The 26,672-nt window shown below is 43.0% G+C and overlaps 1 protein-coding gene across 4 annotated transcripts in view; it reads right to left on the bottom strand.

The window, feature by feature from the left end:
* LOC117205170 (netrin receptor UNC5C-like) overlaps positions 1-23,231 on the bottom strand; it is a 44,580-nt gene extending 21,349 nt beyond the window's left edge. For 3 of the 4 annotated variants that reach the window (XM_033443317.1, XM_033443319.1, XM_033443320.1), the window contains exons 1-2: positions 22,710-23,230; positions 7,415-7,617 (exon numbers count right to left, since the gene is read on the bottom strand). In XM_033443317.1, the coding sequence (XP_033299208.1) occupies positions 7,415-7,496 (82 nt within the window). In that variant the 5' untranslated portion in view covers positions 7,497-7,617; positions 22,710-23,230. Of the gene's footprint in view, positions 1-7,414; positions 7,618-22,709 lie in introns of all 4 variants that reach the window. The other variant, XM_033443318.1, reaches the window with a different exon arrangement.
* Positions 23,232-26,672: the final 3,441 nt, after the last annotated feature.

The following is a 26,672-nucleotide window of genomic DNA, read 5'->3' as shown; positions in this document are numbered from 1 at the left end:
TATTGTACTTTGATATCCCGATACATCAGAAGAATTTCAGTCATGAAAGACAGTATATCTCGACGTCTCACGTTATAAAAATTAATCGATTAATACGAACTTTCATATTGTCGAAAAAAACATTCAGATAAACAAAATGCTGCTCTTTCAATAAGTGAATGTTTTCATTAGTCACTCTAGGGTGGACGATTGAAAAGGGAAACTTTTTCAAGAGCGACTTCTATTCCCGGATTATCCGAAACGACACTTATTCCAGTCTAGAGAAGTCAACGCCAGGTGCGAGCCAAATATTTTGAGCGACTTTCGGCGAAAGGTGGCGAAAGGTAGTCGTTGAAGAATTAACGTTTCCCATGAATCGGTCCCTTGGAGAAAAAAGGACTACTTCCGGCCTGGAGGGTGTACTGAAATATACAATAAGACGGCGCCTGACCGCCTCGAGTTGCTATTGTGTTCCAGGCCATTCACGGTTCACGACCTTCGGGTCCAAATAATGCCAGTCAAGTCTCTACGAGTCGGGTTCCCTGCTCCCAGGGAATTTATTCTATCGTCATTCCGGTTAACGAGAGATATACATACGTCAACCACGAGTGGTCCTCTCGTCTGTTTCGTATCTCGATCGATCTTTATCGTAACGGACAAGCTGGTACGTAGATCGATACCAGGCCAAATGGAAGACAGAGAAACAAACGAAGGAGGAACCGATAAAGAGGAGGAGGATCTTTCTCTTTGATCGTTGGAGAACGATCGACACCGAGATGAAATCAGGTTGAACCTTCCTCGATTCGTTCCATTTGGACAGCCGCGCATTATCTTTGAACGATGACAACAGCCCCGCATTGTATTCGGAATCAGAAGTCAGAGGTCAGAGTTAAAGGGCGGTCAGTGTACCCGGAGGATAGAGACTTCTCAGGTGGCTGGACGATCCAGAGCGACGACAGTGTCTTTCCGACTGTTGCGAAAAACGTTTTACATGAAAACGGAGATTAGGAAATCTTAGCTAACACGTATCTTATAATACCTGAAATTTATTAATTAAAAGCTTCACAAACGGCGACTTAGGAATTACATTCCACAGATACGTGATACGTCAAATTTCATCTCCTATTATCGTACAATTTACATCTTGATTCTGCACATAATCCTAGTTATAAAATTTTGACTATGATTTACAAACTAAATTCCATACCAACGTAATATATAAAATTTTGTTTCTTATTACAATTTATATCTTATAGTATTTCTCGCTACATAATAATTACATAGCATGGTTCAGTAAACAAAATTAACTATCTCTAAAATATAAGCTAAGGATTACAAGTGTAATATACAAAATTTAATTCCCCGTTACGATTTATCCCCCTGCTCCAGTGAACATTACCCACAGTTCGATCCCACGCTGTAACAAACCTACATCCTGCGAATCAACCTATTAACGATGCGCGTGATCGCTTAACTCAATCCGTTATCGAGTTTCATCCATCACGCGTATAGCGATTGTTTTAAGCGGCACGAAACTTGTCGTCGCGGATCGGCCTGCTCGCGAACGACAGAAAATTAAACGAATGGAACGGGTGGAAAAACGCGCGAACGCTGACGAAAGGGTGAATATTAAACGGAGGCCTCCGGAAGAGGCGGCGAATCGTAAAAAGCGTAGGGCGATGATGCGCATTACACGAGTCGATTGCAGCCACGGCAGCAAGGCTCACGTTAAGGCGTGTAATTAACCGAGTAACAGAATCAGATACGACTGCTTGGTTGCGTGAACGCCTCCCGCGGTGCCTTCTTTCCTCCTGCTATCGATAACCACCGCCCTCAAAACGACGTCACGTCGATTCTCGCCCGTTGCCCATTGTACTTCATCCGTGATACCCGTCGAACTGGAACAAAATTTCACGTCCCGCGCTTTTTGCGGATTCATCGTTCCATTTGCCAGACACAATGGAGCTCGTGTACCGATTTGCATTGAAATTGCGAGCCACGAAGATTCGAATCTCTGACGAGGCGGGACCGAACGCAGGAAAACTAGCGCGCGCCGTGCCTCCCCTCGATATCGTTCGATTCTGGTTGGCGACTCTTCGTACCTTGTTTCAAAAATTCGTTGCGTTTGATTTATCTTTCTTCCTTTTTCGCTGGATGGTAATCGCAACGAGTTACTTTAGATTAAAATGATTAAAATGAGATTGGAAGTATGGGAGAATTTTTAAGTTAATAAATAGCAATGATTGGCATATTTAAGAACCTAGTACGAAAACTCATTATTGGATTGTATAGAATCGTATTTTGAGACGAAGATGTACGAAAGAACAAGTATGGCAAATTGATATGATTAAAGTTATCGGGAATTTGGTGAACGAAGATAATGACGACTTTGGCAACTTTGGTATGAAAATTGATTACATAATTCGACCTTATGGTATATACATATAATTTGCTCTTCGCGAATCTATTATTGGAATTATATAATCAAAGATACAATTAAGAAGAGTTAAATGAAAATACATATGGAATTTTCGAACTGAAGCGACTAGAAACATAAGCAAACAATAATATGAACTTTCCAAAGACTTCTTAAGAAAGCGGATTTACAATTCGAACCTCCACAAGTATATTTCACACACAAAAAAAAAAAAAGAAAAAGAAAAACGCCCATAGGCCAGTGTCGAAAGATGCAATTAAGAAACAACGAACATATCCGGTTTTCGAACCGATGTGTCCGAGAGCATCGAGAAATTTCGCAACGCGACTGCCGGACCAACACTTGACTAACCACCTTCGAAGATATCGAGAGTTCACGGGACGAGGGAACGCGCGAAAATATCGTCGTGTTGTAATTCGATCGGCCGATATTTCACGATCTGCCGGTCCGTAGTTTGCGTTTTACCCAGGCCACTCTTTTACCCGGCGGTTCTCCGCGATTTCAACAATAATCGCGGCGCTCGTGCTTGCACAACTGCCGGGGCCTCCTCTCGGCGCACCACTCTCTCGTTTGATTTACGATAATTAAAGCTGACCCGACCTTTCGTCGCTGCGAGTAAAAGAATGACAGAAACGGAGAAAGGCATACACCACGAGTGCAAGAAAGACCGCGGTATATACTCGGTCGGGCAGTGTGCCGATGAGAGACCACGAGAGATTAAAGAGTTTTTCTCCCTTCTCTCTCGCCTAACTAACTTCACCGTGTATTTTTTTATTCTCTTTCGCATTCGACTCTACCACTCTTCCCCTTCCCCTTCATCTTCCTCCTCCGCGGCTGCGAGGCCGAGAACGGGCCCCATTCCGACGTGGAACCAACCGGGTAATTGCTCGGTCGAGCCAACCCGCCAACCAGCATTCGCGTTGGCTTTTGCATTTTTGCTCCGGGCGATTTCGCGAGATCCACACGACCTCCCACTATCTTCAAACAGTTTACAGTTTCCTCTCTTTATCTTTCCTCCTCTCGTTCTCCATCTATCCATCTCTGTTTTTGTGGTCAGCTACGTGATCGAAGGTCGTATCGCGGGACCTGATCGCGATTTACTTATGATACTTATCGCTCGGAAACGGGCCCACGCCAGCACGAGGATGAGTAATAGGTTCTCACGAAGGGCGAAATCCCGCGGATGGTACTGTTACCCAGAGGTGAACCCGTGCTAGATAGAATGGGGTCGAAGAATCCGAAATCAGCAGCGTGACGTGACCTTTACGAGAGCACAGAAAGAGCATCGGCGTATGGAGAATTTATTAGTCGTAAATCTGAAGATTCGTCGACGCGATCTGCTCTCGCCTTCCGCTTTCTCGCGCGCCGGAATAAACATTTTTCCAAGGCAGGGAAGCTTCGTATTTTCTCCGCTCGTAATTCTTCTTTCGCTACCGGATACGAGCGAAACCTGGCTGGCTTCGCGAGCTCGAAAACCAGACACGTTCGATAGCTTTTACCGGAGTCTCGGTGGATATCTATCTTCTGGAAAACGGTACTCGTTATTTTGATGCATGTTATCTGCAGGCTGGACGACAAGCTTGGTGAACTTGTTACGGGGATAATGCAGTGGAAACGATCGATTTTTTTTATTTATTCCCTTCGTACGAACTGATTATTATTACAAACGTCAATGTATAGGAAATAATTATTTTTCCAAATGTTTTGTAGTAACAATTAATCAATTAGCTCTTCTTCTTTTTTATTGAATTTTGTTTCTCATTTTGTTGATACGAACAAATAATTGCGATATCATTTATTAAAAGAGTTTTTAAATGTTTCCTAAGTATTCACTTATTAGTATTCACTTTGTGTTACTAGTATACACTAGTATCATCTTCGTCTTCTTTTCTTCTCCTTTGATTCTTCTATTGCTTTTTCCCAGGTTTCTTCTAATATTTATACCGCTAATTTCCATCACAGTACAACTCTTTCATGTTATGCTAACGAAGCTCATTTCCACGCCGTTAAGTAGAATTTTAACCTACTAATTACCAGCTTACTTCCCCTGAACCTTTTTCATTTCTCTAAGCAAACTTCTAGTCTTTATCGTGCCAATTCATATTGCAAAGAATATAAAATATCTACACTGTATCGACAAATTCAATCCTACCGACTGACTTACTTCCTGTGTTTTGTTATTCCTTCAAGCAAATTTCCAACATTCATCACGCCAATTTGTACCACAGACGGTATAAATTTTCTACGATTTATGAAAGCTCATTTAGTCAATTCCACTGTGTTAGACTAATCATATGACTCATCTGAAACCAAGAAACTTCCCGCCTTATTCTCGACTATTCGAACCATTTAAATTCTCAAAGTTCGCAGGAGGTTGAAAAATTGAAGACGCCACGAAATAGACGCGACACGAAGTTACAAACAAAGTGATTTGCGGTCTTAAACGTGAGAACGACGCACGGCGTCGACCTGCCCGCGGCCCGTTAATTATTAACGCGGCTAATATTTTCCTCGGCGCGCCGGAACGTCGGCCAGCCGAGTCGTTGGAATTATGACACGATATCACATCGCGATAAATCGTCGGAGCTATTATTCACACGCGGGTTTCTACGCACGTAAGAACCTCTCTCTTTCTCCCTCTTTCTTTATCGACTGAACAGTCAACAGTTCACCTGGCAACGTAAGAACAGAGAACGATTTTCTTAGGCGCCGTTTCCTCTCCACGGTGTCGCCGACGATGCGCTGGCTTCGCGGGAAAGTCGCACGCGTGCACACACAATCGAAGTCGTTAAATGTCGACGCGTGCAATTTGCATGGCGGTGCCTCTCCCGCGGCTTGGGGAAAAAATGAACGACCGTGCCAGCTGTCGGAAAGCGTAATTACTCCGAGCGTTAGAAAAGTCTGGCTGGTGTTGTTTGCGTCGGTGAAGCGTGGCTGTGGCTTTGCCTATTGATGAGTTTGCGTTGTTGGAAGAGTTTGCCGGTATCCGCGAATGAGTCACTGCGAGCGAGGTGGAAACGGTGAAATTCACTCGTTAAACGATTTTGTAGGTTCCACTGGTATGTTCGTTAACGCATTAATAATTGAGTCGCGTGAACTTGATTAAAGTATTGTTTTTAAAAGCGTTAAATGTCAGTCACACTCCGTAGTGTTGAAATCGGAATATTAGTGGCAGCTAGAATTGATTAGTTTAACGTGTCGAAAAGTTAAAACGATGGGTTTCACAGAGACACAATTGCACCTATCTGTACATTTTTATCTTCTCACTCTAATTCCAATTATCCATATATTGTAGTTAAACGGGTCTCTATTTTCTCACACACGATAACCGCTATCTCTTTTCAACCAATTCTATAACACAATATCGTTAAGCAGATACGATGACCTTTCTCATAAACCGTATGTTATTCATAACCCCTTGTACAATTCTTTTTATCAGAAATTGTTGAGGCATAACGCGTACTATTGCCAATGTGTTAATTTGAAATACGACCAACATAGCGAACACCGGCGCAACTTCCTCGAAAGAAGGTTTAAAGAACGCAATAATTCTTCTACTGCATACATTTTCGAATGGTTCTCGCTTCGAGATACGCACAGTTAAGGCGTATAAATCCGTGAACTTTCTATCGTTATGTGTAACGATTCTTTCATTTTTTTCTTTTTTTCTTTTTTTGCTTGCCGTGTGCCATTCATCATCCCTATGTGCCGCGATGACGAGGCCGGTGGATGTCGGGGACGCTAATTAGTCGGCCACGTGGTCTCGCGAGTCTCGCGCGAAGAAACCGAGAAAGACCAAAAGCCCCCCTCTTCGCGTAAAGTCGCTTTAAAACTAGCTCCAGGGGATCGTAATCCATCATCGAAAACGGCTGGTGTAACGTAACCGGCCGGTTATGCCCACCACTAATCAACGACGCTGACTTGCCGTATAATTAGATCTGCCTGGGCCCCTCTCCGTTCACCCTTTCCCTTTCCCAAGCCAAAGACCGTGCTCGTGACTAGCCCCGTGCACATAGAACACGACCAGGTTCTTTCTCGGCTAGGGAATCGCAAAAAGCATGTCCGTGTTCGGCTTCCTCCCTCGTGAGCGTCGAACGTTGATTACTGACGTACCCTTGGATCAGGATCGGGGAACAATAAAGCTTCGCTGTGGGGATTGGGAATCGAATCTTGAGCGATCGTAGGAAAATGATGGATAAATGGAAGTTTTTTTTGGAGGCTTGTTCAAGGAATTTAGGGGATTAACGCACATTAGTTGTTGGGCACGGTGCTTTCATTCGATTATTATGCTCCTGCATGTTAGCTTTTCTGTTTTAAAGTTATTTTAAAATAGAGTAATTTATCATCAGAGAAAGAAACGAATCAATGGAACAAATATTATAAACCTAAAATAATGATATTGCCTACGTTGTAACATTTTTATCAAATTAAATTTTGGTACGAAAGAATAAAAGGAAGCGGCTAAAGGTAAAAGAAATGACATGATATACATTGACGACTACAGTTCGACTACGAAAGGTTAAGATCAAGAATGGAAATAAACAATCTCAGGACCTAAACAAACAATATCAATAATACAAATAAACAAATCAGAATCTCTGAAGTAAATTTCTGGAAAATTGAAATATCAAGCGCATAGTATGATTTCGAAGGTCCGAGGAGTTTATGCAGAATTTTACGATAAACATTAGAAACTCTTTATCTTCGAACTAATTGCCCCTGTGAAATGAGCAGAAAATAACAAAATGGCGGCTGTTTCTCAGAACAAGTCCGCCCGTTTTCCAACTTATCGAACGATCTACGAGGCCGTGAGCATTCGTTTCCCGTTTCCGTGGTGAAAGAACTCGTACGAAGTGCACTCGATCACTTCAGTCATCGACTGTCGCAGTCGGGTTCTTGAATCGATAGAAAGCGAGATTCTAACTGGAGAGCCTCTGTTCCCTCTCTGACGACTGCATTTTGTCGTCATGAGAGACTTTGGGATGGAAGTTTGCTCACCTTCGCCGGATGTGAAGGGGCGCACCAGTCCCGGCAACAGCACGCAGAACAACAGGAACAGGGAACACGATTTCGGCCTCATCGCGTACGTGTCACCGTCGTTCGTCGATCATTCGTTCATCTTACGTCGAAGAAAATTGAATTAAGGAAAATGGTGGCGATGCACTTTCACCGTGAAACCTCTTGGTGGTTGTGGACTGCACCTGAAATAGAAAAATGAGTAATCCGATTAAAATTAAAAGCTGTAGGATTTTCAAACGTGGTAGATGATAATGTAGTTGAACTTCGTTTACTCGAACTCATTGATGGGCAAATTGTTCATGGATATAGCCAGGATTCATTGATTCTTTCCACGAGTTACGATTCTCTGTTCTTATGAAAGAAAACTTTGAATCAGAAGTAATAAATATATAGGATGTCAAATTATAGGTTGCAGCGTAAAGATTTCTCTTTCTATCATTTTACAATCATGTTGAATTATAGGAAGATATCCATTAAAATTTTATTCCAAGAAATGCAATTCAAATATAAATGACTCTACTATAGTTCTATCTCCATCATAGATTGAAACTGGTAAGTGAACGCATGCGTTGTAATATGGCGTGTCTAAGGTTGAAAATGTACGAAGAGTATTCTTTGTAGCTAACAGAGAAACAGCATCGTGATATATCTACTTGACGAGGCTAATGCAATTGTTTCCAAGTGAATGAATAAAGCAGCGTGCAGCTATTATCCGTTTCTACGGAATGTTTTAGAAGCGTGCACCGGCGTATACGAGGGAATAGATTAACGTTGCATGAACTAGCCTGGGTATACATCGTAGTTCGTCAGTCATGATTAATTAAGATAAATGAAGCAGTAAGTTTTTCAGAGATACATATGTATATACGAAGAATGTATGGAAAGCGACTTCTGGGGTCACGTGCACGCTCTTCAACTTACATTTACACAAATTCACCGTAAAATCGACTAAAGACTTGTTATTTTGAGTAGTCAGTGGAAACTTGTGTGTTGCTAGATTATCAGATATTCTTTGAATACGACTTCTTTATATACTGTCAATCGGTACTATACATATAAATATAATTTTCCTTTTCGTACTATTCTCCAATAATATCGTTCTGAGACTTGAAAACGCAGTGAAAAATTCAGATTAAATTCCACATTCAAAGATATTTCATTTCTAGAGGTAAAAGTGGACTCTTGATCCCTCTCGACTCGAAATCCACTGACATAACGTTCCTCCAACCATGTCCTCGTATATTCAATCTCATCTTAAAATACATATCCACTCTTGAAACATGAAAACAAAAAATAGAAAGAAAATAGAAAAAGGTCTCAGAAAAAAAATTAACAGTTTCTATAGGAACCGCGTTCGAGCTATGGTTGCCGCTTGGAAGGGTGCGTTTTCATCGAAAATATAAGCCAGCAGCGGCTTTTTCTCAAAAAAAGAAAAAAAATGGAAACTTCTTGGTGGCACGCGATGGAGGGCGGAAGCGACATCGACGCTGGGACGCGGATTGAACGTTTCTCCTGGGTTCGCTTGCTCGTTCCGTTGTTTCCACCGGAAAACGTAAAAGACGGTTAGGAGTGGTGAGAGTGCCACTTAGGTGCCGGCTGGCAACCCTTGCCATTTAAATATTCCACCGGTACCGCGCACTTTCCCGCACGCGAAATTTCCTCGTGGTGCCTTCGTTCGAACCTAGAGAGGCAGAGAGAGAGAGAGAGAGAGGTGGATTGGTAATTCCACCCCCTTTCTCGCTCCCTTCGTTTCGTTTCCCTCGAATCAACCTCGCGCCGGTTCTTCGTGGCCAATCCAGTCCGATAACCGGGAATCGTTAATTATTAACGGCGATCCGTCTAGTGGAAATGGATCGCCAGACGCGAAAAATTCGTTCCGTCCTGGGGATAATTGGAAGCTCGAAGGGGGTAGCTCGCTCCTCTGGATTAATAAGATTCTTCGATTACTTGATAAATATAAGAAACAGTTATAGAGAAAATTAATCAGCTATGTAAATATAAGCGGAGGAATTTTATTTTTCAGGTAATCAAACTTTTCCTCTGTTACATGATAGAAGAATGAAAAAAGAAAGGAATTCCTAGAGGAAGCCAGAGAATCAAGATTCGATTGCTTCGGTTATACAGGCTCATTCTATGCAAAATATCGGCGTCTGACTAGTATCGAGAGAGGTTCCCGGGTTTAATTAAAGTCCAGATGAAACTTTACGAGCGGCGATAAAGCGCTACACACACGGCGAACGTATTTGCTTGGAACAGTTCGGTGTGTACTCGCGGGGAACTAGTTTCGCGAGCTCGTGTTTCGTTGGACAAGACTCGAAGGAAATTCATGGGAACAAACGCGCGCTACAGAAAGAGAGAGAAAAAGAGAGAGAAAGAGTGAGAGGGAGAAACAGAAAACGCTGGTAGACTTGTAAGAGCTCCTATCGGCGGATTGAAACGCGACAGGAGGATCGTTTGTCAATGTCGTCCTTCGTGGGTCCTTTGTTAGCCTCGCGAACTCGCGCTTGTAGGCGGCGCAAACTATTTCGTTCGAGATCGAAAGTGGTTTCGAGTGCACGTGCTCTGTCAGCGCTCGAAGTAATTATCTTTGATGAATTTCACCATCCTTTAAGAAATTCCTTCCAGCCTCCGACAGGGTAAAATTAGATCAAAGATCGGTTGAATCGCGGTTTAAGGGAGTAAAATGATAATTCCACGACGACACCACAGACCCTGACGCATCAAAATTCCGTGTTGACGCGTGGTACGATATCTCTCTAATTGAAACGCAAACGGAGTTAACAGGGACGAGCGTGGATCACGATGATGAAATCGCGTCGAATCAATAGTCAGGCCGCTATCCGGTGGAAAGTCGATGAAACCACGCGAGGAACACAGGAGCTACAGAGACGAGACCGCGTGTTAGGGAAGGTAGACACGGGGCGAGGATGGTCTCGAAGATTCATGACGCGGAATAATCCACAGGACGAGTAGAGAGGCCGTGGAACGCGCATTATGCGAGCGTATCGGACGTCCCTACACAGATTTCCCATCGACGAGAATAGAAAGAGAGGGAGAGAGAGAGATGTCGGGGTCTAATCCTCCAGGACGAGGACTCAATTTATAAACGTGCCCGGTATTACCACTCAAAGGCTTAAAACACTCGACACCGAGCAGACGTCGTGGTGCCGCGCGCGGATGAACACATGGCATTTCACACTGCAATTGCCACGAATGCCTGGCTCTCTCACCCTGGCGCGCGCTAGTCGGGGATAAACGCGAGAAACTCGAGTGCTATTCACCCGCTTCGCTGCTCTACGAAAGGTCTTTTCTTTTCATGAGACCTGTTTTCCAGGGGTCTTCCTCGCCACTTTACAAGCGGCACAATCTGTCCGTCTGTTTCGAAACCGACGCATCGTGCGCGCTTCGTGTTGTCCATTTCCTCTTCATCTTCCTCTTCTTTTGCTTTTTCGCTTTCTCTTTTTCCCCATTGTCCCTTTTCTTCTTCTTCTTCTTCTTCTTCTTCTTCTTGGTTCCTCTCGCTCTGGATCAGTGAGGTTCAGAGAGATGTTATATGTTGAGAGATGAGAGACCGCGACTGAAAAGCGGCTTAAAGCTTCGAAGGGCAACCTGAGTATCGCGTGACAACAGGTAGGGGGGAATCAACGGGGCTGGATTCCCCGGAGTATTCAGCGGCTACCGGTTTGCGAAGCCGCCTCCCTTCGATGTTTCTATTCCACCTCGGCTACGGAACAGAAGCGGGCCCCCGAGGAACGAGAAACGATCCACGCGTGCTTACGCGCTCACCGATATACCGGGGAATCCTTTATGCACGAGGAACGAAGAAATGGCTGGATGTTTTTTCGCGAGAGACTTCCAATCGAGAATTCGTTATTGATTGTTCGTGTCTCGCGAGAGCGCGCGAAATTTCGCTGATCCTCTGGGGAGGACGGATTCTATTAGGGTTGCTAGCTCGATGGCAACGAAAGTAGTCGGGAAATGTAGTTTTCTTGTACCGTTGGGGAGAAAAGTGATATGTGGGTTGGATGTATGTGATACTGAAAATATGTGAAGTTATCGATGTTGTTAGATTTATATAACAGGCTATTTTCATTTTGGCGAAAGAATAATTCATTCTTTCCTAGTAAATTCACACGATCAGAGCAAAATTCTACTATCCTCGTGTTTGAAAAACAGTGTTTATCTTTGGTATAGGCAATTCGGAAGTTTTCCAATTTTCTTAAAAGCTTACAATAGCCAAAAACTGGCTCGGATATGGAATACCCTGCCTATAGAATTAATTATTTTCTGGTATAAAATCACTGACGTTGGAACAAATCATACTTATAAATAAAATGCGTAATACAATGATAGAATATGACAGTGCTTATAGCTTTCATCCAACAAACGTGAAATCAATATCTACACATATTTGTTCCGGCGAACTTTCCCATTCTTCTACAAAGAAGGATCTTCTACAAATCAATGCCGATGCTTTCTGATATTTCGACGATACTTTCATTGTATTCCGTTATTCGTCAGCATCTTAGCTGTATGTTTGCGTGTCAGGGTCGACACGGATCGATAGACGCTCTCGAAAGAAGCCACAACCCCTGGAAGATCGCAGGGGTTTTGTGAAACAGCGGGCAATTACGACATTGTCTCTCCTCCTGCTTCTCTCTTTCTTTCGACTTACCGTGAAAACCGTGCATCGTGTTATTTAGAAACTTGCCGGCCGATCTCGTCTTCTCTCCGCCGTGTAATCTCGAAGCGTTCTATAGCTCGCCGTAACATTTCTAATACCCAGGGATATTACGCATTTTATCTTACAGCGTTGTAAATTGCGACGCACGCATGCGCCTCTGGTTGTAATAAATTTGCATGCATTTACGTAACGTGTCACGAATTTTGCGTTTCGCAGCCACGAACTTGATCGTGTTCTCCAGGCTTTCCCCCGCAAGGGATTGAGTATACACTGGGTGGTTGGAGAAATTGGCCTGCGATATATCTATATTGTACGGAGTATTCCGTGAATGAAGACGGAGAAACCCAAAAGGTTGAGTCGAATGGCTTAATCAAAGGTGGCTTCTTGTAATCTGTGTTCCTTTCTGGCAAAGAACACCGTTACATTGATCATGAAATGATATCAATTTTTTCTTTATGTAGTTCAAGAGGCTAGATTACAGAGGTAACAAAAATTTTTTTAAAAGATCCGCCTTAACTAATTAGCTACGTTTATTTTTCTGAAGAGTTCCATCCATTAAATAGCATTTTGATTTAGATATATATATATTGTGAGATACGATATACAGATAGTTGTACCTTTTCTAAAACATGTGTTTGTCAAACAAAATGATTTACGAGGAATGTAAAAAAATGACAAGAATAAAGTAGTATAAAAAATGATAATTTATGGAGGATTCTTTTTGAAGAATAAAGAAGAGTATGTATTAAGATGATAAAGTTCCTGCTACAGACTAAATGTACACAAAGATCGATCTACCGTACTTTTCATCCTGGTATCTTCCCGGCGAATCTCAAAGCGCCATAAAAAAGACATTTCTCACTAAATCATCCCTTGACCAATTTTCTTGCCCGCGTGTATCCATCTCTAGATCATTCTGCGCTCACAACACGCGATCGTGGGGAGTCGTAAATTTCACATGGAACAGCTTCTTTCCTGTGGAAACATGCAAGCGCATTTCCACTATTATCTCTCATTGTGGTGTTTGGAACTAATCCGTAATAGTCGTTGAAGAAAAGGAAATTATTGGGTACACGACTCGGATGTGTTACAAATCTGAGTTTATTCCCATTCTATCTACATACAATTGATTACTTAATTATTTAATTCCCACAGACAAATGACGGGGTCATTCAAAAACTACCAAAACGAAATTTGTTTTCATTCAATATTTATTTTTATTTCAGAGAAGTTTTGGAAGCCTGTAACAGTAAAGAAATGAACTATTATATAATAATAAATAGAAATAATTTATCCACGAAGGTTGAAATCCAATAAAAATTAATTGTGCAACAAATAAATTCTTCATTTTTCTCAAAATATTCTGCAACTTATTACATTTGATTCTGTCTTCGATAAAATAATTTGCTGCTATTGAATCGATAAAATTGTGACATCTTTCAGATTCAACTATAGCATCAGTGAATCTTGTTCTACGCAGAGGTAGCACAGTGTGCGTAACACGAACGTACCACGAGTCGATTGCAGTCACTGCGTTTAAGGGTCCGTTTTGTGTACAAGATTTCAAGAGGCCTCTTCTCGAGAGGCACACGTGTGACGCCAGGTATGCGCTTCGTGTCTCCGCCCCTGGCTATCCTTTCTTTCTCGGTGTCCCTTTCTTTTTATTCTCCACCCTCTCTTCGACAAACGTCTCTCTTTCCCTCCCCTCTTCACCCTGTTCCGTGGCCAAAACGTAATCCGAGAAGATTACGGAGCGAAATAAACATGTCAACCCCCCTGCAGAGGAAGGGATGTGGGTTTGCGGAGCATCTTTATACAGCGCGCCTAGAATATTTCCTCTCTATGCTCCTCGATCTCGTTCACTTCTGCTTATCTTCCACGTAGGTAGTCTTCGAATGAAGATCCTTGGAGATATAGTTCTTCTGACTAGCTGTGGGTCCGTTAGTTAAAGACTCGTTTAGACTTACAGACAGTTGTTCATATATACTTGTCCGGGGACAGTTACAGACACTATTTCTTCTTTTTCATTTCAGTGAAGCACCGATGATTATTCAATAGTCGGACAAGTACCTATAAGTGCATTATTTTCTAAAAATATTATTCTCCAAAAGTAGGTAATATTTGTAATTTATATTCAAAGGACTTTATTATAAATGTCCTAAGCTTTGTGAATTCGTACAAATTTTTCTACTAAAGTTTAATTGTATTAAAGTTTCTCAAACTAAGTTTCATACTTAGAAGAAGTTTAATACATCACACAGAATTCTTTATCCACAAAAATTTTATCTACTTCAAGATTTTTTCATTCATACCGATTTTCCTCTTCTTTATACAAACTACCTTTGGATTTCTACTTTATGCCACTTTCTGCGAATTATCTACGTGTCTGCGAACAATTGTCTGTAAATGTAGACGGTCCTCAAGCCAGATGCGTGCCTACAAGCAGTAAATTTGCACGCGTAACCACAATACGACCGCGTGCCCTATCTTCCTAAGATCTGAACCGATCTCAAAGATACAAGCTTTCATACGACCAAGGTTATGTCCTCTTTTGTCGTTTCTCCTTCGTATCTTTGAAAGATACACGAACTTTTTGTGGTATACAGGGTGGCTAACGGAGGATGACGACGAAACCTCGACGCAATGTGTACAAATTTGCGGCTACCTACGAGAACGAGGATTCAATTCGTTGAGACGTGACCTGCGCGGACGATTTATGGGTATCCAGTGCATCGTGGCCACCGCTGCGAGCTCGTAACGTCGTCCATTACGATCCTTGATCCATCGATTTTCCGTAGCGTCGAAAGGAAGCCTGGAACCCTCGTGCGAGTGTTTGTTCCTTTGCCACGGTGACACGGCGGTGAAAGGAACGGGGTTGAAACAGCCACGTCAAAGTGGCACGAAGAGGGTTTAACCCGTGACTTTGAGCCTTTTAAAATTGTCAAGGGGAAACGACGAAATTTCACGGGAGCTCGAGAAGACCCGGCTTCAACCGTGACTTCTCTAGTGAAATTGTAACACGAAAGATGACTTGTAGTATTTCCGCGAAAAATCAAGAGAACATTTTCGTTCACGGAAAATCTGTACTTTCCTATGATTTTGTATACAATAGTGCTCGGTTAAATTTCAACAAATTGGTGGCTTATGTTGCAACTCTCGTGAAACAGGTAACGATTTTATTGATGAAATCCAATTCTACCGACAATGAGATGAGATTTGACGAGAATAAACGATAATACTCTCATGGCATCTGTTCATTGCCTTTTGCAATTGGTATTACGAGCTCAGAACACTAAGTAGCGAAGAATCAAATCTGAATCATCTGAATTTAAGTATTACTGAAATCCAAAAAAATCGATATCGTCGGTAATACAAGCTATTAAGTAGACCATTCTAGTTTCTCTATTTTCAAAGTCTAAATTCGATGCACACCTTCGTAACTTCTTTGATCGCTTCGTTAAAGCGGCGCCGCTGCGTTGCGCGAATAAGAGCGACTGGATGCCGCGTGTCGCTGAAAATACATCGAGTGAGCCACGTGTGCGTTAGTCAACGACGCCATCGAGTTGAGCGTCCAGAGGATCAAACGTTCGTCTTCTATGCCATGATTCGAGTCGCGGAATTATTTGACGTTTTTCCATGAATACACGAAACACAATATACAGTGCTAGACTAGGGAAAATTCAGGATGCAGACTGGCTTTTTTCCTTCGATCACGTTTTTCCCGACTAGTCGTATCTGTCGCGCGATCTTGACGTGGTGGACCTAGCGCCAGAAGAAACTCGTTTCCACGATACGCTTTCCCTCTAATCTCGCGTGTCGATCGTTCGCCGCCATGCATACCAAACGTACACACACCACGTATACACACATGTACCAGCACTTTTGGGACGTTTCGTGATGAATGTCTCGCAGCGGTTGTCTCTTTTTCTATCTCTTGTTCGCCTCGTTTTACTATCCTGCCTGACACCCGCTCAATTTGCTTTCCTTTATCTTGTTTCGCTAGATTTCGACATCGATAGACTCGTTTGTTTGTTCAGAGGTTTGTCTAAGTATCGTTTAAATTGAATATTTTGAAGCTTCGTAACATACGAACAACGTTACATTAACAGTAAAAAAAAGTTTCTATCTCAAAGTTTATTTCTATCTGAAATTTCTATCTTATAGTAACTGACATCAAAGAGTGGATGCACACAAACCAAAACATAGAATGTCTTATAAACGATGCATCTGTAATTACGAGTCAAAAATTTACACCGCATCTATAAAAATTAAACCATAATCGAAAAAAAAAACCAAGAGAATACGATTTAACAAATCTACCCTCCATTCTCACCGTCCTTCCATTCACCAAACCATCCCTCCCCATAATCGTGTCTTCCCATATCTCTTTATCGACGTGTTAGCTTTTCCGGGCGTCGGATTTCCGCATTATTAGCCACAAATTCTACCCTCGCGGCCTCCCTTATCTAACCTTGTATCTCCTTATCCTGCGAATCTCTGTTCGATTCGATTTGTATCCATTATGTTCGACGTCCCTCAGACCTCAGGAAGTCTCTATAACCTAACAAGAAAATTCTCGGGGTCCTTCATCTTCATCGGTCGTTCGTAACCCACCAACCCAGAATCACTGTAGAAATTCGTCGAAGCGTGAACATGGTGTTTGCCGCGCACGCTCGCGTGCACGCCGAGGTTTCGAACAGGAGGCAGGTAGAAAAGAAGGACGAAGCCCGTGAGAACGCAGATGGAGGGGCAACGCGTGCCAGGTGGGCCCCGGTTCAGCCTCCTGCAAGGCGCAACGTTGTTTCCTGCGAGCCGATCGAGACCGCGATACCGAAAATCGATCCGTCGACCGAGATAACAGGCCGCATCGGCGAGTTTTTAATGGCCTCGCGACGGAAAACGGGCTAGGGGAACGAAACGCGCCTTCGACCGGCCTTACGCACTCCCATCACGTGCCTCTCGTTTCCTGCCTCCTGTCCATAGTAACCACTGATGTTTTTCTTCGACGTTTCTTGCCTTGGGAGGATTCTTTCGGTTTCAGTTTGTTAAAGTACCAGAGGAATAATGATTATTAATGATGGGTATCGCGTTATATCGCGAGAAAGCTGCGAGTTTATCGATGGATCTAGAGGATTCTTACGCGTCTACGAAAAACGTAGAAGCATAGAGTTATCGAGGATATGCATGATAATGTAGAAGTATAAAATGTTTAAAATAAGGCGGTCATTATAATATTCGATAGATGAAACAAGTCTCTGTTTAAATTCCATGTGTTTAATTGGACTATAAAAGTATGATTGTGCAGAAATATCTGTAATATGCTCATCAGCGTGAGACGTCTGATTCGATTGCATATCGTATTCGCATAGAGAGATATTCTATCAGTGTGCAAAACGCTTGTAGATATAATGATACATCGAAGGAGCGTATTTTTAAATGATGCTCAACTGACGCATTCGCATCAGGTTCAGCTGTCTGACACTTGTAGGAAATAGCTCCTTTAAGAAGGGAATGGAGATTAAGGCGAAGATTCAATTGCCATTTAGAGATACAAAAGACATTGTTAAGAGATTTACACGCTATCAATACTATTGTTAATGTGGACAAGTACAGAAAATTTAGATACACATTATCGTCAATGTTATCGATCATGTGCGCGCCCCGTTGCGGTACAAGTTTCCCGTGAATCGAATACGGTATATGCATATAATTTACAGCGGAGTCGCGTCGACTTACCTCGACGGTTCTCGATTACCCGCGGGTAATCATGGAAATCTCTACCGATATCCATGCAAAAACAGCACCGTTCGATAATTGCGGGATACTCACGAAGCTCGTGCGCAGATCGAACACGCGAGCTCATAACATGGATGCAAAAAACGTTCGTTGAAGATTAACGATCCTTACGACGAAAAAGCGGCGCGAGAATCGGGACTATCGACTCTAGATTATTCGCCGACAATCTACGATCTTTCACTTGCGTCTAGGCTCTGTGACTTATCGCGTTACGACTTACTCAACCCTTTTCTTATCGAGCCGACGTCAAACGGAATTTTCAATATCAAAGAAACTTTCCGTATGAAAACGTCAATTGGCGATTGGATAACGCGGAACGTTCGAGCGCCACATGAACTCATTCCGCCAGATAATAAACGTCCTGCGAGAGGGGAGAGAAAAATTGAAAAAGCCTCGATTACCCGCAGCATGAGATTACACGGAGCATGAGATTACGCTGACTAAACGTCACGAATCGGGAGGAATGGGACCTGTTATTTGACTTTGACAGACATTATTAACGACCAACCATTCTGCGCGAAGCTGCTGCCCGCGTAATGATCTCCGGCGAAGCGTGGCTGGATAAAGAAAGACGCTGCTGAAACTCTCTCTTCCTTCTCTTTTTCAGCCTGTCCGACCGGAAAATAAAGAAAGTCGAGCGGGGACCCGCGAGCGGTGCCAATGGATCCTCTTATTTCTGCTGCGTCGTCTCGTTCCCGTGAACGCGACACGCGCCCCTTTGAATGTTCCCGTCAACGCTTTTCAGTTTTCTCGTGCTGTTCGCTTTCGTCTCGCCGCTTCCGCCGACTTCTTTCATCGTCGACGAGTCGCGTCGATGGAATTCGCGAGCCGAGCGCGCGATATCGCCGCGATTTCGAGCTGTTTTGCTCGTTGCGAGAGCAGTTTCACGCCGCAGGAGAATTTTAGAGAGTTAAAGAGCGGCGGGAAGTGAAGTTACTCGCGTGGGCGGCGGCCATTTTCGAGCATTAGGCTCAGACACGAGGGGGGACCCGCTTGTGAGAGCCGTTACTTGATGGTTCAATTTGGAAAAAAGTAAAACGTAGTCTTTTTTTATTTGACGCGTTTTTATATTTGGCTTATAGTTTAGGAAGTGTTTGCAGGGTTGAAGGTGGAGGTGTTTGTACGGTCGATACGACGCGAGATAAGAATTGAGGAAAGTGTCGAAAAAGATCCATTTCTCGTTTGTTCATTGATAAGTAGAATCTAGGAGTCTAGGAATCGGGGATTTCAAGGGAACGTAGAAAAGAATTTTCCTGCAGGTATTATTGATAACCAAGGACTGTAAAGAAATATAGAAATTTTTAGAAATTTAACTCTGCTGTTCTCCTCGCTTCCTCTTCGTATTTGTATCTCATTAGATACCTTTCTTTTTTGGAACACGTTGTTCATAAAAGACGTGAAATGTTCAAAACCTTGTAACTAAAATCAAGTATTCTAAACCTATATTTTAATATGATAGTCCCAAAGAAAGCTACAGTTGATCGTAACATTCTTATAAAATTCCATTGACGAAGACGGCAACCACTCGATCCACTGACACAGAACACGCGAACGTTCCATTACCAACGAACATTCATTCAACGCAGAATCTTGTTAAAGAAATGCCTCCCAGAAAGCGAACTTTTTCTGTGCAAAACAAGTCGAGGACTCGGGGGAATCGTTTCCGCGGACATCGTTCTCGTGAAAAGAGACAAAGGCGTAATTATTGCAGCGGTATCGCGGCGACGATTAATGCCCGCTATCAATGGCGGCCCGACGAGAGAGATACGCGGCTTATTAATTAATTGCATTCACAGTGCACGCATGAGCGAACGATGGGAGAGAGGGAGACAGAGTGTGCAAAATCGAAGGCCGATTATTGTAGTCGCGTCTCCCGCGATAGATCCTCGTTAGCGGCGTCTATGATCGGGCGTCAGTTCGATCGGAAGGTTAACAGGCCGTCGCAAACAACGCCGTCGAACGTTCCGCAATTTCAAGCGTTTATCGATCCGACGTCGTGGAAATCGCAGCAATTCCCTCGTCCCTCTACTCCCAACGAGGAACTAGACTAGACAAAATACGAAAGGGATCGCACGAGGTTGACAGTCGTGCCACTATTCACGAATAGATAGAACAGGTCGATTTGCCTGTGACCGTGAATTATCGATCATTCTTCGTCTATGACCGCGAAATGGGGAATATCAGCAGATTCTTGGGCTTTCATGATATTCTGTTGGAGATTCTCGCTGTTTATGGGTGTTGCGCATGGAGGATAGTTTATGGAGGTGGTGGGAAGCAGTTGGGTGGAAAAGATAAACATGTTAGGGATGATGGAATGCATTTGGTCACTAGACGACTTTGCGTGTTTAATCTTTTAGGGTAGGCGAGAGCCGGAATTTTTATCTTGCTGTTACAATTTTGTGAAGTTTAAAATGGTACGTTATATTCTAGAATTTCTATAACATATCATTTAACAGATAAGATCATTCTGTAATTAAAGAGTACGTCTATGGTACTAGCAAAATTACAAACGTGTATAATTAGAGATTAATCGTTCAAGGATAAAATTTCTACTAAAAGTATTATTAACATTTCTATGAAAAACTCTACTAAAAAGATTTCTACAATTTTCTACTGAAAGTTGCATTTTTGTTAAAACAAATGTCTACTGATAGTTGGAAGGTTTAATCCAAAAATGGAAGTCGTTTAATCTAAACGATCAAATAAACGAACCAAAATTTGTATCAATTAAAAAAATGTATTTCACAGAGGATTACAGAAATAACCTTGTTTCGAGCTGCACTTTTATTCATCCGCATTCATTATTTTCTTTTCTGCACGTGAATGAATGGCTCCAATATTATATGTTTTATTTACGAAGATAATTCCATGAATTAACCTCTGTCTCTCAACGGTGATCAATGAACTCGAACACCCTCGCCTTTTAACCAAACACATTCTCAACCTCACCCTATCTACAAGTCGAAAAGCCTGAACACGACCGTTTCAAGGAGGAAAGCTAAGAAACTGCTGAGCCCCTCTGCATATTTCGTGTATTTACGAGGAAACTCGTTTCCCTCTTTGCACGCGTTTCGCGTAAATCCGTGAAAACATACTGCTCCCGGTTTCTATAGCGAACGACGTCGATTCGGGCCACGTAATTCTGGTAAGTGGAGCCGAATGTTTGTGAATCTTCGTTCGATGCCGCATATGGACGGCCACTTTACGATTATGCTATCCGCCGGAGGTCGAGAGTCGTTCGTTCGCGACCACCGGCGAGTACCCGCTTCCTTTCGGGTATTTTTCCAAACCGGAGCATCCTCCGTACACGCTTGTTCCCCGGGGAGCTGGCAGCTTTATTCGACATGCGTATTTCGTAAACTTAGCGGTTCCCCATTTCATAGAATTTATGGAGTCCGCCGGTCGAACGTTAAGATTCAGACGTTATGTGTCTGGGATCGCGTGCTGCGACGACACAAACTGCTTACGCACGGTGTTTTTAGCGAAACTTTAAAGGTTGTTGGTTCATTTTGGATCGTTCGGTAGATTTACGATTGAGTAATTGTACGGTGGTGAAAATGCGAATTTTGGAGATTGTTTTTAGAGTTTGACGTTTATAGCAGCCGTAAGCGACAAAGAACGATTTCTTGAAATGCAATTGTCTTGAAACGTATGAAATCTTAAATCGAATGATAACTTGTTAATTATTTGATCAATAGTTAGATGAAAAATTTGCCATGCGATAGAAATAGAGTAATATTCCGTTTATCGAACTATGATGTAGCACAAAATAATAGTTTCAAACCTCAAATACATGTAATTAAGCAAAATAATCGTATTAGATAAATCTTTACAATACAATGATTTAATAAATAAAGTACCAACTAATCGAAGAAAGAATAAATAGAAAAACACGAGTGTTTGTAATTAAAAAGTGAATTTTTGTCGATTGATAAATCCGCTTATCTGACTTGAAATTCCCATTATATGACAAAATCATAGTCAGTGGAAAGAATCAATCAGGAAACCAATGAATCCTACTACATAAACTATTCGTCCATTCAATAGTCATAAAAATGGTTTTTATTCTAACAAATACTCAGAACCACTGCAACAAGTCTCCATTTATTTCCAACACGATTTTGAATCTACACTTGTCAAGCTATACGCCGCCTTCGATTCGAGCAATTTTTCCAATCCCGAGTTCGCGGACGATAAAACTCGCTGCAAGCAACAAGTAAATCGTTCGTGTGGCCCGAGCACTTTCGCGGAATTTTTCCAATTCCGAATACCGAGAACGCTCGACTCGGATAAGCAGGCACACGGGAATCGCTTTATTCGCGGGCCACGGTGGCTTAATTTGAATAGCAATAACCAGAGACTGCTGCGAGGCAAGCGAAGCGTAAGAGCAGGGAAAACACAGTTTCACTGGATGCCGCGGCTTTTTAAATAGTTTTTCCAGGGGACCTTTAAGCCGTGGCCCAGCGGGAGTTCGCCTTGCCAGATAAGCGACCGCCTCCTAATTTCGTACGAGCTTTTCGAGACGCTCGCTCGACCGTGACTACATTTCAATATATTAAAAGAAATACTAGTTCAGGAAAAGAAAAAAAGAAAAAAGGAACCAGAAATATATAAAAGTTCTCGTCGATCAAATAGAAAATATCGAAAGAAGCGGAAGGGTACTCGAACCGGCAAGTCGCTCGTTAAAATTCTTCGACGACCTCCTCGAGGATACTCGTCCAATTTCCACGTACCTCGTTCAATTTTAATTAAACCCCGCCTAGATACGTTCTACGTAATCTACAAGAAACTCACTTGTAACTGTTGGAATCCCAGAATTAACAGCTTTCTCTAAGGAAATCCACCTTGCACCCCAACGAGCAACACACGGTTCAATGTTTCCGAAAACCACTTTTTCTTGTTTATCCACACTCGAGAAGCCCACTGCACTGACACTGGTTCAGGTTCACCTAAAGCTGACCCGGCGTTTACGTAAAACTCGGTCCTTCACCCTTCTCACGATTCAATCTCTTTTACACTATTTCGAATTTTTTTTTTTTACCCTTGATTCGATTTTTTTTACGATTCGAGAAACTATCTGCCGCCGTCACTTTCGACGAAAGTGTTTTCAAACGTGTTATTCGATTGGAATGGGTCGCGAGTAGCGTAGTTTTGCTGATCCGCGGACATCTCACGGGACAGTGGTGCACGCCACCGGTCGCGTTGCCACCCTTAACGAGCGAACAGACACCGAGAGCCCCAACGCGCGCGGCTCATGTCGGCCAACTGACTCCGAGCGCAGAAACCTCGGGGCCCTTCGGCTCTTGAGCGCCGCTGCTGCTCGCTCGCCGTGTGGTGGTGGAGACGCCGTCGACCCTGGTGGTGGTGGAGACGTGTCTGGTGGTGGTGGCAGTAGCGGCGGAGACGAGCTGAACCCGCTGTGTTCGAGCTGCCACGCTGGTGGGAGCACGGATGCTGGAGCTCTCGATGGTTAGCTCGTGAACACCGCTTCAGAGTGCCGCGCGAGCTGCCGAGAGAAACGTATCGACGCTGCTGCTACGAGTAACTTCGTTGTCTCGTATGAGTTTTATAGAAACATTGGAAGGGATGAGGAGGTTTTTTGAAGGTTTTTGGGAGGGGTATTTGAGAAGAGAAGAACTTGCCGGGGAAGTCTGTGGTTTACGATTTTTGGGCGGAGTCCTTATGGTGGAGTTGATGTGTTGAATAGGTCGATGTTTCGATATATCGGATGATCGTTGTACCGTGGCTTCGAAAGATATTCGTATACGTAATCGTATTTGTTGTAACATTTGTATATATATACTAATGAAACCAGTATTAAAACATGCTGATTCGATAGAATCGTTTTATGGCTACAAAATTGCTAGTACTTATCTTGATCAATTTTAAGATTGTTTAAATCTTTAGAACATATCGATATCATAGTATTTATAATACACACAAAGTTAGAGAAATGAAATACTTATGTAATGAAATGAAGAAATGAATAAAAAGTGAAATCGATTAGTTTGGCTTCGGAGAGTCTCGTATAACGGCAGGATAAAAACACGGTTAGATTCTTCTATTAAAAAGAACATACATACGAAGCCATTGATTTTTATGATACAATTCTGATTCTTCTCATCAGTATACGCAAAGCTACCAAAACATCTGCGCCAAATTACATTACATTTACATAAGCCCAATCCCACGTTACGCGAACCTTTATGCAACCAAACCGATAAAGAAAGAAAGAAAGCAAAACTAACGGAAAAAATGCCCAACAAACAGCCTGCAGAGTTTCATCGGATCCCATTAAAAGGCAACCCTTAAAAGGTGAACACTCGGCGTTCGTTTCCTGTTGGACGTCGTGGGGTCACCGGTTCACAGCCGACGTGGAGCCTTAATAAAAAAGGGTTCAGGAAATCAGAGACGTTCTTCCTGCTTCTTAGCATCGCAGCGTTTTTTCAACCGGTGCATAAATTTGTTTTTTCCCCCGAATAAATACGCCGGCCATTTATTTACGATCTTGCTGTTTCACGTGACCCGCAAACTCCGACCACCCCCGCCCTCTCCGCTGCCGCAGGTCGTGGCCTATCCTCTTCGATCTCCGGTCTTTTCTCGTTCCCTCTGTTGAACGCCGAACTGGCCAGGACTTGTCGCAACGCTAACATTCGCCCGGATAAATAAATATTGACCGTCGGGGCAGGCACCGCAAACAAATCCATTAATAACAGGAATTTAACCCCGTTGCGGAGGTGAACTGGCGCTCGCGTATTTAGTCGCGGCTCGTGGTTCCCGAATCACGTGTCCTGTTGCCGGCGAAATCGGCATTGTCAGTGTCAATTTATATCTGCGGGTAGATCTACTGTTACGCTAGAATAATTTAATAACGTTCCGGCAGGGGTGAGTTCTCTGTCTTTATCAGCTAACCCGGGCGCATCATTTCTACGCACGACAGAGAGGATCCTTCGTCCCTGTCGCGCTTGCTCTTTGTCCAGCTTTGTCACGTTTGAACCTAAAACCAACTGGAGGGAGCATAGTGGGCGATTGATCGTCCGATAGGGGTGAGAAAGAGAGAAGACGAGGGAGAAGAGAACAATGAACGGCGACGCGCAATTAGCAAGACTGTAATCAAATATAGCTTGATTGTTAATATCGACGGACATGGTTCCGAGACAGAGCTTCCTGTCTCGTTAGTGCCGTGGCAAACACACGCTGTAACCTTTCCTTCCCTCTCGTGAGCGACGATGGGAATCGGGGAGGGGGTTGATTGATTGGGTGATGGAGGCGCGAGAGGTTAACTTTACGTATGGCTTTTTTTGGCCTCGTTTTAACCCTTTCATAGGGTGTTTGCATAGGGAACGATTTATAAAATATGCACCTTTTTATTATGCAAATTTGATTTGTTATAAATCAGCAATTTTATATTATACGAAGAGCAGTATATCAAATCTATGGATTTAAGCTACACGTCTAGCTAAATGAAAATATATAGTTCCATTTAAGAAAGCAAAGATCGACAACTTTACTCTCAAAACATGCACCTCCATTATAAAATCTCCTTTTTGAAACAGAAAAAGCTTTATTTCCATTTCATTTTTTTCACATATTTCTCCATACAGAAGATACTCCAGACAAATTCCATAGAAACCTCGTACAGTAAATTGAAAAGTAAATACCACGTACAAAATACATCATTTACATTGGAAAATAATTAATGATTATATTATGAAGTTCAAAGAACGTACCATACTTAATATCTCATCAAAGAACTTTTCACAATACAAAGGACTTCAACGTCGCACGTCTTCCCCGTCAAACAAACAACAAAAAGACTAAGAAAGAACTCCAAATAATCTATCGTATTCCTAAAAAGGTAAACCGGATATATTACCGAACCGCGTGTCTAGCCTCTAGACGCATTCAACAATGGCGTATCGCACGCGACAGCGCACAAATTGATCAGCGTATAAATACAAACGTAGCAGCGATCTCGTACCCAAGACGACGGCACGTCTCCCTATCACATATCTATTAGCCGCGACTGCTCGACGTGGCGCAGACAATGGAGAAGAGGAACCGGCTCGACGAAAATTCTACCCTTTCTACCTCTCCACGACCTCGCCCCCTTCCATCCTGGAAACTCGTCCCGTGGAAGATGATCGTCTCGTAATCCTATATAAACACGGTTATTTTTATCCCATTATAGGGCGGTTCCGTAACGGCCTGTAGAACACGGGGCCTGCATAATGCCACGCTGTGCGTGTACACGGCCGCTTCTAAGGGCCGCCGACGAGTAGGGATGACCGCAGGATCCCGAGGGGTGCACCGGTGCCACACCCCCTTCTCTGCTCGCAACAGAGCACCCAGCAGGGGGGCACCCGGTGCATGATACAGCCCTTCGAGGTCTTGTCCTGGGGCCTGCACCAGTCGCATTCCTCGGGGGACCGCATTTTCCTTCGTCCATTGGTGAAAGGAACGAGTTGGGACGACGTGGTCCAGCGAGCAGGTCGAATTTTGATCGACTTTATTTTAGGGATTTTATGTATATTATATACAAGGTGCCTGAGAGAGTTGATGTTAAATTTCAGAAGCATGTAGTAAGCATTAAAGCAAACAAAAAGGCCGTAATAAACGCGTGTCCAACCATCAGATTGAGATATAAGATATACCTGTGAAAAGGATATAAGATGTACTCTCCAGAAGGTTGGTACCAATTTTCTGAAACACTTTATGTACATGTATGTATGTAGAGGTCTTTTCGTAGTGAAATTG

The sequence above is a fragment of the Bombus bifarius genome, unplaced genomic scaffold (assembly GCF_011952205.1).
Source record: "Bombus bifarius isolate JDL3187 unplaced genomic scaffold, Bbif_JDL3187 scf7180000007987, whole genome shotgun sequence".
Lineage (NCBI taxonomy): Eukaryota > Metazoa > Arthropoda > Insecta > Hymenoptera > Apidae > Bombus > Bombus bifarius.
Note: the sequence above shows the minus strand (reverse complement) of the source record. Positions and strands in the feature narration are given on the sequence as shown.